This window comes from Garra rufa, chromosome 1 (genome assembly GCF_049309525.1).
Source record: "Garra rufa chromosome 1, GarRuf1.0, whole genome shotgun sequence".
Lineage (NCBI taxonomy): Eukaryota > Metazoa > Chordata > Actinopteri > Cypriniformes > Cyprinidae > Garra > Garra rufa.
In genome coordinates, this window is record NC_133361.1 from 66,432,829 (window position 1) to 66,450,383 (window position 17,555).

Consider the following 17,555-nt stretch of genomic DNA (forward strand, 5'->3'; position numbering starts at 1 on the left):
TCACAAAGTAGCTGGTAGTTTGACTTTGTGTGACTGAGTTGTCGATCTATGAAGTTTCGTACCTCGACACTTGACGTTGCTCTTAGGAGGTACAACCTGTCTCTGTCAGTCACGTGAGGTCTCATTTCTAAATGAAAATTAATATCTTGCAGGTGGGCCTGGATGTCGTGGCCCTCTTTGGAGTTCGGGTCAAACTGGCTGATGCTTTTAGACAGCTTGTTGAGGTCTTTGATGGTCAACCCAGGTGCAGTTCCAAGGACTGCTTGGATGGGGTTTCTGCTTTCAGTGGCAGGAAAGAGCTGTGTGGCGAAGGCCAGTGAGGTTTCGGGTGGTGGCCCTTCGCTTCTTTCATTGAATGCCAGTTCTTGGATGTGAGACTTAGCTCTGCTCAGCAGTGGTGAGGCTGAGATATGCTTCGCTCTTCTTGGCTCTTGTTCCAGCTCATAAGCATATTTTAACTCTTTTCTGACCACGTAGAGCTCATTGTTGGCATCGTCTAGATGTTGGGTCAGATTGTCTATGTCAGTGCTGTACCTTTCAAGGTGGTTTTCTAAGGCACTGATTTCAGCATTCTTGTCGCTGATGTCGTTCTTGGCTTTCTCTAGTAGCTGTTCGGCATACTGGAGTCTGTTTACCAGGTCTCCCTGGGCAGCCTTTGCTTGTTGCTGGTCAAGTTGAGCTGTTGCCAGGGCTGCTTGGAGCTTTTTAACTTGTTCCGTTGTTTCCTGCTCCCTCTCGTTGGGTGCTTTGAGTTGATCTTGAACTTTCACTTCCAGCTTGTCTATGCGGCGTTGAGCACGTGACAGCTCCTCTTGAAGATGGGTGATGTGCTTGTCGCTCAGTTTCAGCTGGGTTGTGAAGGCATCGCTTAGGGAGCTGGTGATTTTGACTAGCTCCTCGTGGTTGTTGTTCTGGCTTGAATCTTGTGTCAGGAACCTTCTCATTACGAATAATAACAGTTCAAAGGTCTTGGGGGTGAGGCTGTCCGTCATGCCACTCAGCCAAGTGTTCACATCTTCCCCGTGGGCAAGGGGGTCTGCAGTCTGTGGCATGTTGGCACACCGAGGAGAAGGGAGACTGACACAGATCTGTGTGAGGTAGAAGCCTATGTGTGGTGGGACAACTAAGTGTTGTGTCAGTGATTGTGAACCCCTAATGAAGTGTGGCGAAGATAGTGTTGGTCTCAGGGTGTCTAGGTAGACTAGTGATGTGAAGACTTCGTCACTCTAATGAGGAAGAGGAAAAAAAAGAGAAAAAGGTGAAAACAAGTCAGTGAAATAAAACAATTCCCTTTTCCAATGGGAGGAATTTTACTTGGATTTGTAAAAAGGTAAACAATATTATTATATCTCTGTTCGAGACGTGAGAATATAATAATAATGCCGGTATCTCTTTTCTTAGTCTGACAGGATTGACACAGAACACCTTACAGTTGGACCGCTTACCAAGGAGGCTTCGAAAGCGACTGGTGTTCAACACTTAACTCTGAAAATTGATCTCAGTATGGAATGAGATGCCAAAATTTTGGAATGCGTTTTCCAATTCAGGGAGGTTAGGAAGAACGAAGGAGGGTTCGATTACAATCAAATTCATAAGGATGATTACTGTTCTTTGACAAGATTTTGCATTTCATTCACTTAGAATCGATTGATGGTTCTTACAGGTCCCTGCAAATGTGAGGAGTAAAGAAAGAAGAAAGCAGGAGAGACTTGGGTAGAAGGGAAGGGAAGGAGACTCAGTAAATTGAGTGGATCGGGTCCACTCACAGGCTGCGTGGCTGTTATACCCAACCAGAGTAGAACGTTGTTTATTGTTGGTGCACAACTAATAAAACAACAATAAAATTTGAGTGAAAGAGAGTTGTCTTTCTAATTTATTTGAACTCGTAGTGAGGGATAACAGTGTCTCCTATTAAAGCTCAGGTGTGTCGTTCCCAAGCTAGGATACAAGGAGGTAAAGGAGAAAGGTAAAGTAGAATGAAATTAAAAGTAATAAATGGCAAAATAATCAAAATGAAATTAAGTGCAGGAGGAAAAACACAAAATAAACAAATAAAATAAAATAAAAATGGAGGTTAATTGTATAACCAAGAGAGGAAGAAATAGGGGTAAAAACGCAATTAAAGAAATGAGTAAGTGTGATTCTGAATAGAATCTGTTGATAGGGGTAAATCAATTAATTAGGTAAAATAAGTTGCCCTTAACTTTCAAAGTTCAAGGCTTATTAGTACCTAAAATGATTGACCTAAAAGAGAGAATACTAGAAATAATGATCATATGAAATGACCAGATGAGGAAATTCAAATGAGTCCAAATAAATTTAATGTTTGAATTAAATTTGAATTTGTCACAATTAATAATTGTGAAGTTATTCCCCTTTCTAGTAAAATGCATATAAAGTGGTAAAGTTAGAAAATTGAGAAATAGGACAGAAAAATAGACCAACAGGTGTATTAGTTCAGAGGTTTAAAGGGTTAAATCACTTTAGCTTTGCCCACACACACTGTATTCAACCACTGGATGTTAATGCTAACTGCTAACCTTTGAGGCTAATCTTTAGCATAGACTTCAATGTAAAAGCAACAGTTTCGTTAGCTTAGCAACACCGTAGAGTTTGTTTATAGTATGACGTCAATGTGCTGCGCGTGCGCAGTTCAGAGTTGCTCCGGAAGTAGGTTAAGACTTCCGAGTCACCATCGTAGCTACGGCAACCAAAACAAACTATAGTGAGCTAAGCACATGAAGCATTACATTGCAAGTTCAGTTAAGCATGTTACATGAAATGGCAGCGCATTTCAACACTGTACACATAACAAGACCACTTCTAGTTGGTTTTGCGATGTGGCGCTTTAAACTCTTAGTTCGTTCAGAGTTGGATTTAAACTTTATTTAAGTGGCAGCTTGGCGCTGCAAATGAGGAAACAAAATAATAACTGATCTCGGCGGATCATAAATCTCCGTGCCAGTTTCTCTGAGCACGTAGACACAACAGATTTTATTCGCTGTTGTTTAGAGTTAAATTTACTTGATCAAGATTTAAAACACTCCCGTTTAAATCGCACTGTTTCACTTAGTGAACAGACACAAACAGGCAAGCATTATTTCTAATGTTTAACCAGGGGAGTCAAATTACATAGTTGCTTTGACAATGGAACACGCATTGACAATTAAACTATGAATAATAAGGCCTTTAAAAATAGATTGAGGGACACGCTCAAACTATTCTTTATCTGTCGATTTATTTTCACTTTTATTTACTGTAGTTTAGCTCCGTTCAGCTAACGGTGACTGAGATTCCCTGCCGGGAATATAGCAATTGAATGGCACTGGAACACGCAATGACATTAATTCAACTATAGATAAGGCATTACAGAAAATGAGGGACACGCTCAATTTCGACCTTATTGTACGATCTCAGACCTTAACTTTAAACTCACTTACTACAGTTTAAAAAGTAGAGAGGCGGTATCGAGTTACAGCCCTCTGCATTCACTCTAGGTTTCATTCATTCAAGCGGGCGGCCGCGCTGCTTACGTCACACACACACACGCACATACAGTCTAGACTCAGACGCTCTCATCCACAGAAATAGAAAATATTAAATAACTTGGTTGTGCTTACAATTTAGATTAAACTGCCCGCATTCTCCACCAATTATGTAAGATTGTAATAGGGATTAATTACATAATAATTTATAATTTAGCTCAAAGGGAATCGAATATGATTCAATAGGGAATTTGAACAGAATCGCTGTTTTACGGCTGTTTCAGAGTCGACCCGCGATTCTTTCACAAGCCATTTAACAGGAACTCTGCAATGGATATTACTATCCAGAATATAGTGAAAACACTATATATTAGCACAGTAGCAAAATCAGCAGTTTAAGGCAGTAACTTGTAAGCACGAAACACAAGATACTTAATAAAAATATGAATTTATTGGATAAACCTAACACATACAAACTAAACTAACATAAACACACGCATTCACACAGGTTGCAGAAAGAGAAAGTGAGGAAAGAATGAGTTTAAAGGAATGAAAATCTGAAATCCCAAGTTATAGCAATGTGCAATTGCTTAGACCTGAACAACCATCAATCACTTAATTAACCCTCGTATTGAGTCTCTCAAAGAGGTTATTAAACTTTATCAAATGCACCAGTTCAGCTAGAACCTGGAAGTTACTTGCGTTGCCTTTGTCTGTGAAGGGAATTCCTTTCGTCGCTCGTTCCAGAAAGGGTTTTCCCCGAGGTTGCTGATTGGTTGGTGGTCGGTCAATGTGATGTCTTCTTGGGCGTTGGCTGGATATGAGAGATGTGCGTGCGCTGTTAAAGTTCAGGTCCGCGAAGACGTTTAAGTCGGTCGCGGCTTGCACAAACTTAACTAGACACGAAACTCTCAACGGAAAGAAATAAAAAAAAGATTAAAGAAAAAAAACAGAAGTGGAATGATCTCCTCATGTTTCCTTTAGATGAGGAGGCTGGCATTCAGGCCAGGCGGCGTCGAGACGCCGCGGCGCGAAGCACGTGAAGAGCGTTGTAAGGAGTGAGAAAAGTTGCAAGAGATAAGAGAGAGATTTGAGGGTGTCCTTGGTATTTAAACTCAGCCTTTGGACACCTCCCAAAATGATGTCTTGACCAATTAGAACATTGGCTGAACTCCGGTGGGCTGCTGGTTTCACCTTCCAAACCACAAATCACAATGTTATCTTATTAGTCCCGTGATCCCAAATTCCCGCTCTTTGCAGAGATAAATTTGGACATGATTTCTATAACAAGACTATAATACATTTCGCAAAGAATTGAATTACAGGAACATTTTGAGAATGCGATTTCCAACTCAGACATATCAAACATCAATATAAACCATTAAACTATTCAAGAGTTATCAAAAGGGACATACACAATGAGTGATTAAAACATAATAGACAAATGTATGGGTTACATATATGAATAGGAAATTATGCAGAGAAATGATGAGTTGCTCATGAGTCCTTTAAGCATAATTTTGGGTGCATATGTACATCAATAGACAGTTTTCTGTGCCCTTCTGTGAGAGTCTGTTCTCTAAGCTGGGAGGTCAAAAGTTTAGGGAAGGAATTTCCGTTGTGTCCTGTGTGTGGGGGAAAACCAACCATATCGCTAATGACTTTAATCATGTGATGTTCAAAATGTGCATCTCTTTGACCATTAATCTTGGTTACTTGCTCCAAATTTGACAATCTCCTTATTCGAAGGATTTGATTATGAAGAAGTGTCTTTGTGTTAATTTTGCAAGTTCTTGGTTAGTTAGGTCTGCTTCAGGCTGGCGTTCTGGCGTCAGGCTATGAAACGTCAGATTTATGATGGGGGGGCCTCTTGTGGAATGTGAGTCTGTAGTGTTTTTACTTCTAATCGACTCTCCCAAATTGTTTGATTCGCGCTGATATACTACATATCTTATGCTGGAGATCATCTTCCTTTTCAATGAGTTCTTGACTCTCCTCTTTCAGTGTCATCAGGTCTAATGCAAAGAAGACAAATCCAAATTAACACCATTTTTAATTGCTCAAAGCACAAACATCAAGCCCAGCAACATTGAGATCTTATACACACTAAACTATTAAAGGAGGAGTTACACATAATCTCAAAACCTATTCTCATCTCCCCCTACAGTGGAAGCATTTCATATTAAAGACATGGATTTTTGTTTTTACATACTTCATAATATTTTTTATTAGATTAGAATCATATTAAGAATTACATAACGTATCATATGATGTTCAGTTATAGGTTACTTGTGTGGCCTACTTAAAATGTTGTATTATCTTATTCTTTTTTATCTAATTATGAGCTAACAGCTGAAGAGAAATGAAATAGAATTAAATGTAAACTAAAACAGCATAGTCTTCACTGTAAGAATTAAACTTGATTTGTTTAATATTACCGCTACAAAAGCTTTTGTCATTTGTAGTTTGGTTATCATTACAGATGGCAGAGGGAATAGTGTGAGCTGTTGACGTTTTAAGAGCTGCATGGATCCAATATACTGTTACACACATATTTTCTTTCTCAGCTGTTTTTGTTCACTTAAGACATAACTGACGATGGTTAATGTGAATAATCACCAAGTGCAGCATTTTGCGTGTATATGACAGTTTAAGCTAAAAGTTTACTTTATACGGCTGTGCTCTGCTTTGTGCACATGCACAGAACAGTTCTCTGTAAAAACACGAACACATCATTTCACTGATTTGCACAATAAGTTTAATGGAGAAGTGAAACCGCTCCACTGGAAAGGGAATGGGCAGAATGGTGCACACTAATCGTTTTATCTTGATTATCGTATTTTTATAGTCGTTGGAAGCTGAAATTGTATTTCAATTATTTGCCCAAATTTCTTGCAAGAAGTAAATAACTAAAAGCTTTCTGCCTCTTGACTTGGACAGAAAATTGGCACAACAGATACTGCTGCATAATTAAGTGATAAAAATGAATGCTTTTCATTTTAGAAGCAGATATTGGGTTTAATGTTACAGAACAAAAATGTTCAGGCTACCTAAAAGCATAATACCATAATAACAAATGTCCAATGTGAACGCAGGATTTTATTATTTGTCTGGTCATGTGATCTCAACATGTCTGTTGTCAAACCGCTTTAATTACGACACTCTTAAACATTTATCACAAATATCATTCATTTCTGTAGAGCTAGACATTTTAAGGATCAAATCAGTTCAGCTTTGAAAATAAAAACCAACCTGTTTGTTCCTCAGTATCTTCTTGTTTGACTCTGAATACTTCTTCAATCTTCATGTCTTCACTCTCCTCTTTAATAAACTCCATCTTTATAATAGTGTGTCACGTGGATCTCAGTTGCTTCAGGAGGGGTTTTCTGTATGTGTTTGGACACTTTTGTCCTGTTTAAGATCAGAATAATTAACAGAAAGTAAATTATCCTCAAAAATAAATGTAAACTAAATCTCTATGTGCTCACTACAGCGGTCAGTGCACTGGTAAGAGACTCAGTCAGAGTAATACTTAATGGGAAATGACCAGACTAAAATAGATATTACACACACAAAGTTAATATTTGACATTTATTATTTAGTTTTGGCATTCAATTATTTGTATATAACATTTAATAGATTACACTTTTATAAAAACATCTGCAGTTTGTGAAAGTTATCATTATACATGTTTGTGTTTGTTAGTTTGTTGTCACTGAATGAGTCGATTCAAACGCTTCGAATCACTGAATCATTTCACCACTGATTCGGTTCAGATGATTCGGATTCTCATTTTCTCTCACTTTCTACTTGTAACGATGTACTGATTCACAAATAAGGAGCAAATTAAGTCGCACATTTTCTGTTATTAATATGAGGGTGCACTTTACTCGCAAAAATAACAAAGAATTACAATGTTATATTAAAGATTGACTCGTTTATTTTGTGTAGCTTGTAAAAAACGTTTAAACTGACAACAGTTGTACTGATTAAAAAACGTAAAAAGCACAAACCTTTCTTCAGTCGAATCACAACAAATGCAGGGCTAGGGGCGCCGCTTTATGACGTCACATCACCAGACCAAAATAAAAGTCCCGTTTACACACTGATGTGTTTATGTGCATATGATCATGCATCTCCACAATTATTAGCATTGTATATCTAGAAACAAATTTCTTTTGTTAAATTAATGTACATTTACAACACTATACTTTGTATTTTCTTACCTTGACATTCATACCTAAAACAACTGCTGCAAGTGTTTCTTTACAAAGGCTGAGGGAGTGACTGTAAATCTGACATTCACTCTTTTGACTAATCAACCTCTTGTTATTTATTTACTTTTTCCCATTATTTGGAAAGTCACTGATACACTATCATGGATTTTTTTCTTTTGCTATCGTGGCGGATGAGAACACAAAAATGCATTTGCTGCAGTTTACTTTACAAAATCGACAATAATGATCTTACTTTCTTCTTTTTATTATTGAAGCCTATACTCCAGTAAATTCCTTTTTGTTATTAAAGTAATTTAAATGTAACTCTTTGACAGAAAGAGTCAAAGGACAACTATAATTATTTGTAATTATATAAAAAAATAATTTAAAGCTAGAAAATATGCCTGTCATTCTCACAAATTAATCTAACAATGCTTTTTTCTTTTATTTAAAAATTCCATGTCAGTGAACTGACCTTTGTTCTTCAGGGCCTTCCACATTACCTCAGTACAAATAATTGAATGCCAAAACTAAATATTAAATGCCAAATATTAACTTTGTGTGTGTAATATCTATTTTATCATTTCCCCTGAACTATTACTCTGACTGAGTCTCTTTCCAGTGCACTGACCGCTGTAGTGAGCACATAGAGGTTTAGTTTGCATTTATTTTAGAGAATAATTTACTTGCTGTTAATTATTCTTGTATATAGAATATATGTTTAACTATGACCCTGTCAATGAAATTTTTAAAAATTGCATAATCTAATTATGAGATTACATTTTTTTTAAGTTTAATTTCACTGTTCACATTGTCAATATTAAATATCAAGGTTATATTGTCATAGAATCTTCTTTTCATTATGTAGAATGATTTAATGTAGAGAACAGTAAATTACAAGAATAGTTTAGCATATTGCAAGCAGGGTCTTAAGATACTTGTTCTCCCTACTTAGTTTTCTGGTTATACACTATTTCTATCAAATAACTGACATTCTGAGTAAATATTTGGATAATACAATTACTGTACTGAAGACAGTGTGGGCTGATTTTTGTGCTTAATATTGATTTTCTCCAAAAACTACATTGCACATTGAGGTAATTCAAAAGATTTGCATTGGAGGTAACCTTGGAGGTGATCCGAAAGTTGCTTAGATTGAAAAATAGACTCATTCGCAAAACTGTGTCGTGTGCTAACTGAAAAGTATATGATGTGCACGTTTTTGTTTTCCATGATATGCCTTTTGAATTTATGGTTATTGTGTTTTATAACAATGAATGTTTAATTATTTTTATCTTGACATTGGTTACTGCAGTACCAGTTGGATCTTGATATTATTGTTGATGCAGTACATTACTGTTTTATACTGTATTGTTTTTGCAGTACATTACTCTGTATTTTAACTGGTGTTGCTTCCTTCTTGATCCCTCAGTTCATTTGGATACTTCTCATCTTCTATCAACAGTTCCTTTACTGATGTGTCAAGCTGTAAAATCTTGGTGAATAATTATTAATCGACATAGAAATATCCACAATAAAGGTAAAATCTTTTAAAATCTATTATTCAACAAATTGATGACTCTTATAAAAAAGAGTACTTAAAGCAAAAGGCAAAAAAGGTTATTTTTAATAGACAAAAGTTTAATAAAATTGGAACATGCATTTATTAAATTTTCTTTTACACAGTTTAAATCAGTTTATTAAACATCATTGTCATGATATTTCTCCATTCAAAAGAGGATCTGAATTTGTCAGTCCACGTTTATCATTTTTAATTGTACAAGAAAGTGTGGAATAACAGTTTTTTAATGATATGGCTATGTTCACAGTTGTGTATTTCAATCACACAACTCACTGTCTTCATTACAACAAACTTTAGGTTTGGAGGATAAAGTGGAATACGTACACTGTGTGTGGCATTGTGTTTTAAGGAATTGAGTATTTTTAAGAAGCCAGATCTGCTTTGCTGTAGAAGTTGAATCTCCACTTCAGTAGTCGCTGTACTGGGTACTTCATGAAGTAATTTGTTTCTTCACCTTTGAAATGAAAATGTAAATGTTTTTTATAAATGTTTCATATCATGTTAAATGCATGTTTGAGGACTCAGATGCCCCAAAATTTTTAAAGGGGATTGTCTTGGAGATGGTAGAAAAAAAAAAATGCTGGAATCCTCTTCGGAAGTGAGTTTAGCATAATATTCACATGCTTTACATTTTCAGTCATTCCTTCAGTTAGTCTCAGGTTACCTTTCGGCAACACGTGAAGACTAGTTTTCAGTCTACACCCAGCTGCCTATAAGACACATTTTGTTCTTACAAGCTAAAATAAAATTTTGCATGACGGTTTGTGAGAGACAGAAAAGCGGCAACTACGCAAACTTTATCTTTAGCTTCTCCCTTAATGACTAAGAAAGGTCTAAATAAATAAATGTCTTCGTAAATAAGTAAATAAATGTAGACATAATGCAGAAATGAATACGAAATTAAGTATTAAATGAACATGGAAAGAAAAAATTGTGGACTTAAACATTGTCATAAATACATAAATTAATAAATGAAAGAATGAATGAATGCATTTTGGAAAAATAAAAAATGCATAATTAAGTAATTCATATTATAAATATCATCATTTGTAAATATTTGTAAAATACCATGAAAATGTTTTATCATTTTATTCTTTATATATACTTTAATATGTATTTCACCAAGAAAAAAATATGACAATTTTTTTAGTTCATCTGTGTTTCCCTGTAAATATCAATGCACTTTTTGGATTGTAGACACAGAATCGCGTGAACAGGACTTTTATTTTGATCTGGTGGTAATGTGACGTCATAGGGCTGCGGCGCGCTCCTGCATCAGTGTTTGCTTTCAGTTGAAGAAAGGTGTGTAGTCTTAACCATTTAAAGTGTTTAAATTAATACGTGTTCAGCCTATTTTATATGTTTTACAGGCGATTTAAACTTTATAATTATTCCGTGTAATATTGTAATATTTTATCTACCAATGAACGTTATTTTGTGAGTAAAGCGCATCCACAGATCAGTCTGATTTCTGTTAGTGATTCAGATCAGAAACACGGATTACAAACTCCGAGTCATTTGAATCGGTTGATTCACAAAATGATTCACTGTTTCGAATCGCCGCTCGCTGAGAGACCTGCTGCTCAAAACAGAGCCAATACATCGAGAACAAACTTAAATATGAGTAATGACAACTTTTACAAACAATTGAAAATGTTTTTGTTGTAATGACAACCTTTAACTACAATAGCTATTTTTAAAGTGTGTAATCGATTAAATGTAATATACTAATCATTAAGTGTTAATCAAAACAGAATATAAAGTTAAAAGGTTTGAGTGTTTGTCTATTCAGATCATCTAAGTCCATTAACTATTACTCTGACTCCCTTACTAGTGCACTGACTACTGAACTAGGGCTGATTGAGATGAACAGAGATTTAATTTTTTTCTTTCTTTATATTTCTGTTAATTCTCATCTTAAACTGGGCGTTTCCAAACAGAAATAATAATCCTGGAGGAGCAACTGAGATCCACGTGACACACTATTATAAAGATGGCGTTTATTAAAGAGGAGAGAGAAGAGATGAAGATTGAAGAAACATTCAAACAAGAAGAAACTGAGGAACAAACAGGTTTTTCCATTCTCAAAGCTTTTCATTCTGTACATTTTCTGAATTAATTTTCCTTTGGTGGGTGTTTTTCATCTCTGTTGCCCTCCTGCAGCTTTTTTGAAAGGATTTTAGCTTAATTTTTATTCTGAAAGTTCTTTTAGTGCTCTGATTTAAAAACAGCATTTAAAGGCTTGTCTCATTTAATATGTAAATGTTAATTTAAATATTTTACTAAATGTTAGTCGTCAAGAAGAGGCTTAGTCAACTAAAATTTTATTTGTTTGGTCAGTCACAGAAAACATGGTCCATGTCATTATTGAGCAGATTGTTAACAGCTGGTCCTTGAGGTCGGCCTTATTACGATATATTGGACAGGGAATAAGAACATTTGCCTATCATTCATCAACCTCACATATGACTTATCATTTGAATATCTTGGGCCAAAGTGGGGCTAAAGGAACAAAGGAACAGAGTTTGATGACGATCAGCACCGCTGTTTATTTCCCACATTTTCATATTAAGTTATCAACTAGCATTAACATTTCAGACTTTTAAAACAGTTTTAATGGCAAAACTAATTTTCAGACACCAGCAAATTAATGTCTGAATTAACATACGATTGCAACCCGATGGGAATAAAGGTCAAGACAGAAATACACAATGCTAAAGGCTGCATATGTTAACAATCACTACAATAAAAACACATTATGCTTATGAAAATACCAGAGACTGCTTGATGAAGAACTTAAATTATATATGATTAAAATCAAGTATTTCTTTGTTTTCAGTTTTGTTCTGTGTCCTCCATGTGCTTTTGTTTATACTGGTATTCTGCATCCGCATATGTCAGAAATTTCATATAATTTAACTCATTTAACTGTAATTTGATGTGGTTTTGTGTTTCGTGTCTTTAAACTGGGGTTAACTTTAGTCTTTTTTCTCCTTAGATCTGATGGCACTGAAAGAGGAGAGTGAAGTGCTGAATGAAATGGAAGAGAAAGATCATGATTTCATAAATGGAGAAAACTCTTTTAGTTGTTCACAGACTGAAAAGACCTTAAGAAAAAGGACTCAGAAGACAGGGAGAAGTTATTTTACATGTCAACAGTCTGGAAAGTGTTTCAATCAAACAGAAAGCATTAAAAGACACATGAGAGTACACACAGGAGAGAAACCGTATGGCTGTCAACAGTGTGGCAAGCATTTCGTTTATAGAAGAAGTCTTAAAACACATGTTAGGAGTCACGTTGGAGAGAATCCCTACACATGCCTTGAGTGTGGACAGAGTTTACATCAAAAACAACTCTTTGAAGACCATATGATAATTCACACTAAGCAACCCTTCACATGCCCTCAGTGCGGAAAGAAGTTTAATTATAAAGGAGAATTTGAAGGACACTTACGAGTTCACACTGGAGAGAAGCCTTTCCCCTGCAAACAATGTGGAAGAAGTTTCAACCAAAAAGGAAACCTTAACAGACATATGTGAGTTCACAATGTAGAGAAGCCTTACACCTGCCAACAATGTGGAAGCAGTTTCAACCAAAAAGGAAACCTTAACAGACATATGTGAGTTCACAATGTAGAGAAGCCTTACACCTGCCAACAATGTGGAAGCAGTTTTAAATGGAAAAGAAACCTTGACAGTCACATGAGAGTTCACACTGGAGAGAGCCTTTTCACCTGCAAACAGTGTGGAGTAAGTTTCACTCAAAAAGAAAGCTTTATCAGACACATGAGAATTCACAATGGAGATCAGTCTTACACGTGTGATCAGTGTGGAATGAGTTTTGATCAACATGAAAACCTTGAAGTCCACATGAGAACTCATAGAGAGAAACCCTACACATGCTCTGAGTGTGGAAAGAGTTATTGTCGAAAACAACAATTTAAAGTCCACATGAGAATTCACTCTGGAAAACAACCCTACACATGCCCTCAGTGCGGAAAGAGGTTTAATCATAAAGCAACCCGTGAAAACCACATAAGAGTTCACACAGGAGAGAAGCCTTTCACCTGCCAGCAATGTGGAAGAAGTTTCAGGCAAAAAGGACACCTTAACCAGCACATGGGAGTTCACACTGGAGAAAAGTCATTTATATGTGGTCACTGCGGAAAGAGTCTCAGAAATAAAGCAACACTTAAATACGCTGTAACCGATTTTTGTAATTTGAACAATATTTTACTGTAATATCTACAGTAAGATACTGTAAAATGTATATACAGTATTTTACTGTAAACTGCAAAGGATTATGGGAAAATATATGATCACTACTGTAATTCTCCACTACTGTAAATCCGTTTACAGTAGTGAACTTGCCCGCGAAAAATTGACCAATAGCAAGGGAGATTTTTTTTTCTCCTGTTGAGAGGAAGTGGCGGTAAAAAGGACAAAAGAGAAATGTTGCATCAATAACTCGACAAAAAGGTTAGTATATTATTTCTGTTTTATGAAAAACTGAACAATTTTAATTTGTTTTCACTTGTTAACAGCAAACTAACAATATTCATCGTGTTTTTCATGTCGGTAGCCTTTTTTTTTCTGACTGACGGCCGGGGCGCCACCATAACGGTGAAAACATGGACTGGTGAGTAAATTAAGGTGACCTATATTAGTCGAAATAAACTTTATTTAAACTGAGAAACACGTTTGTATATTCGGCTGCCCTTTAATGCAAGTTAGTTCGTCTGACGAGCCCTTACTCAAGCTTAACAGCAAACTGAGGTGAAATACTGAGGTAAAGTGCGTTAAGCAACACCACTGTTTCTGTGGAGATTTTAAACTGTATTTTCAAGCCCTTCTTTTGTTTGTTATTTTCAAGTTTCTGGTCTGGATGTCGTCTGTAACGTCGGAGCGTGGAGGTGTAACGTTATTTTGGATCTTCTTCTGTGAATGACTGCCATAGTATCGACGATAACATGAACTGGTAAGCTAATAATGTCAGTAAGCCGAAGTTGACAAACTTAACGTTAGTCACAGAGCAGCATAATATCTTTTAAACGCTGCCTCTTTATAGCTAGCAAGGTAATTCTCTTCAAATGATGTTTAAGTAAGAAATGTGTGTATGAATGTCGTATGTAACTTTATAGACGGTCCCTTCAGTGACAGACGTGACATAAACAGCGCGCTAACATGAAACACTGAGGTAAAATGAACACCGCGGTTAACTGCATCTTTTGTGTTTTATTTTCAAGTTTGTGGTCTCGTGGTCATGTCGTCTGCATCGGAGGTGTATTAGAGTCTTTTCTGGTGATTGCCGTCGTCGCGGTGCAAACAACAGGTGAGCTTCCCCTTTCATCAATTTAACTAAGTTAATGTTAACGTTACTAAATTAGCCAAATTAGCCACAGGCTGCTGTTCCCCACTGACTTGCAGAACAGGTTAACTTTTTAAAGAGAGTAACGAGCTAGCAATATATTAATATAGCAAGTTTTGCTAATAAATATGATAAATGCTTATTTTATTAAAAATGTAAATTTTATTACTGTACAGTAGTTGTCTTTTCTGATCATAAACTATAGTAACACTAAAAGGGTGTTGTGACACTGTCTGTTACAGGAGATTTCTCCAAGCACTAACTGGATGCTGACCATCAGATGCAGAATCATCATACAGCCAGCTGTCCATTTTACAGACATGCAGAATCAGGTAACCTAAAACATATTTTGTTTTACATTGCATTTACATTCATGCATTTTTCAGATGCTTTTATCCTAAGCAAGTTATATTGTATTTATATTGTTATTTATTGTATTTCGTAAGGTATTCATTTCCTGGGGGGTGTTCCATAAAACAAGTTTACCAAATAAGCCAGGCTTATTTCAGTTAGTCTGACTTATTTTGTGCCAAATCAAGTGACAATAAGTCAGACTAACTGAAATAAGCCTGGCTTATTTGGTAAACTTGTTTTATGGAACACCCCCCTGGGAATGTTTTTTATTACCATGTCTTGTCACATCAAGATTGAGTTTGCATGCGCATTAAAATTATTTCTATTAAACCAGCATTTAAACAGCAAAATGCAGCTGCTTCAGGTGTCTTTACCTTACTGTAACCTTTAAATTCATAATAGCAATCTTACCATCTGTCAAATTTAGATTATTGTTACTGTAAAGCAACAAATAGAGATTTTTTTAATCGTAGTAGGCTTATTATATGCACAGACTTTCTAGGAAACACACGTTTAGAATGTTTATATGAACAGATTAGTTAGCATTTAGCATGGTCTGTGGCAGACTTTACTAAGTGTCAGGGCAACAAAATTAGATAAACAAGAATGTAATATTAAGTCATTTAAATCATGAAGAAAATATTGTCTTTGTGCTCCATTTAGTAAAAACGGTTTTAAACAAAGCCATGTCTTGCGTCTCTGCACACAGCAGTGTTTAATTACTGAATGAATTTACCTTTTTTAAACACCTTGAATCAGTGATTCACTGGCCCATTCATAAAATTCTTTATAAAAAAATTCAATAAAAAGTTTCTTCAGTTTTTTTTCTTACTACAGCGTTCATATGTAGTATATAATAAAAATAAAAAAATGCATACAGCATCAAGTTCGACAGTTGAGGCAAATTCTATAAACACTGCTTTAAAAAAATCATTTTTTTTTCTTGTGCTTGCAGGTTCGTTCAGACAGTCAATCTTTGTGGCAGCAAATGCATTGACAGTCACAGATCAGATGGACTTCTGGAAAGAGGGTGCAAACAACAAGCATCAGCCTGAATTCCATTCTGCTGTTTCTCATCAGAGAGCTTGTCAACTTTGACTCAAAATTACTAAAATTTAACACAACACAAACTCATTTTTACTGTATGATTTTATTTTATTTACACTACCAGACAAAGCTTTTGAACAGTAAGATTTTAAATGTTTTTAAAGTAGGTCTCTTCTGCTCACTAAGCCTGCATTTATTTGATCCAAAGTACAGCAAAAACAGTACACTTTTGAGCCGTTTTCTTTTTGAATATATTTTAAAATGTCATTAATTCAAAGCTGAATTTTTAGGATCATTACTGCAGTCACATGATCCTTCAGTAATCATTCTAATTATCTGATTTTCTGCTCAAAAACTATTATTATGATGTTGCTGAGATTAATATAATGCTAAAAACAGTGAAGTAGATTTTTTTCAGGTTTCTTTGATGAATAGAAGGTTCAGATAAACAGCATTTATCTGAAATAGAAATAGTTTGTAACATTATGAATGTCTTTATCATCACTTTTAATCAATTTAAGTCATCCTTGCTAAATAATATCTTTCTATTCATCAAAGAATCCTGAAAAATTTAAAAATTAAATAAAATATGTTTATCAGCATACTAGAATGATTTCTGAAGGATCATGTGATACTGAAGACGAGTAATGATGCTGAAAATTTAGCTTTGATCAAAGGAATAAATTAAATTGTAAAATATATTCAAATAGCAGTTCATTTATATAATTTATCACAATTGTATTGCTTTTGCTGTAATTTGGATCAAATTAATGCAGGCTTGGTGTGCAGAAGAGAATTCTTTAAAAAAATCTTAGTGTTCAAAAACTTTTGACTGGTAGTGTACTTACTTATTTTTGCTTTTCAGTGTGTGTATGTTTGCCATGATACAAAGTCTCCAGGGGACTGTGGTGATGCCCTTTTTTCTGCTGTATCCTAGAGGTCAACATTTGTAATTTGTACTTTTAAAAAGAAAATGTTCAACAAATAAAAAGAATATTATCAGAACTAATGCTTATGAGTTATTGTGATTTTTATGGGGTTGGGGTGGTAAAAATCTTAAAATACAGTGCTATACGACAATTGGATTGTTTTTACAGGTAAAAAAAGTTTAAAATAAATGAAAATAAACTCTATAGTACTGATACTGTAATTGAAAATACAGTAAAAATACTGTAATTGAAGATACAGTAAAACACTGTAAATGAAATTACAGTAAAGGTCTTTTAGTACTGTAAATGCACTTACAGTAATAATACTGTAAACATTTTTACAGTAACTTACTGGCATCCAGCTGCCAGTAAGTTACTGTAAAATTTACAGCAAACTTTTTACAGTGTACCACATGAGGTATCACACATGAGAGAACTGTAGTTTTAGGTTATCAGTGTGACAGTCATGTAATAACACCAGAGAGAAGTCTTTGCTGTGCCATCACTCAAACAAGACAATCTTGAGGATCACAGAAGCACCTCTGATAAGTTTAAAAATATCTGAGCAGTGAA

General features: G+C 35.3%; 1 protein-coding gene across 2 annotated transcripts; it reads left to right on the forward strand.

Annotated features, from left to right (window-relative positions):
* Nucleotides 1-11,222: 11,222 nt before the first annotated feature.
* LOC141338558 (uncharacterized) lies at nt 11,223-16,985 on the forward strand. Of its 2 annotated transcripts, none has more exons than XM_073844142.1 (5): nt 11,223-11,356; nt 12,283-14,262; nt 14,531-14,616; nt 14,895-14,984; nt 15,962-16,985. In XM_073844142.1, exons 1-2 carry the CDS (start codon nt 11,278-11,280, stop codon nt 12,822-12,824), a joined length of 621 nt encoding a protein of 206 aa, XP_073700243.1. In that variant the 5' UTR covers nt 11,223-11,277; the 3' UTR covers nt 12,825-14,262; nt 14,531-14,616; nt 14,895-14,984; nt 15,962-16,985. Both variants share the same exon structure in this region, with proteins under 2 accessions (XP_073700243.1, XP_073700252.1).
* Nucleotides 16,986-17,555: the final 570 nt, after the last annotated feature.

Coding starts and splice junctions, on each gene's coding strand:
- LOC141338558 (XM_073844142.1), top strand. CDS start 11,278: ATGGCGTTTATTAAAGAGGAGAGAGAAGAGATGAAGATTGAAGAAACA. Junction 11,357..12,282: donor AGAAACTGAGGAACAAACAG/GTTTTTCCATTC, acceptor TTTTCTCCTTAG/ATCTGATGGCACTGAAAGAG.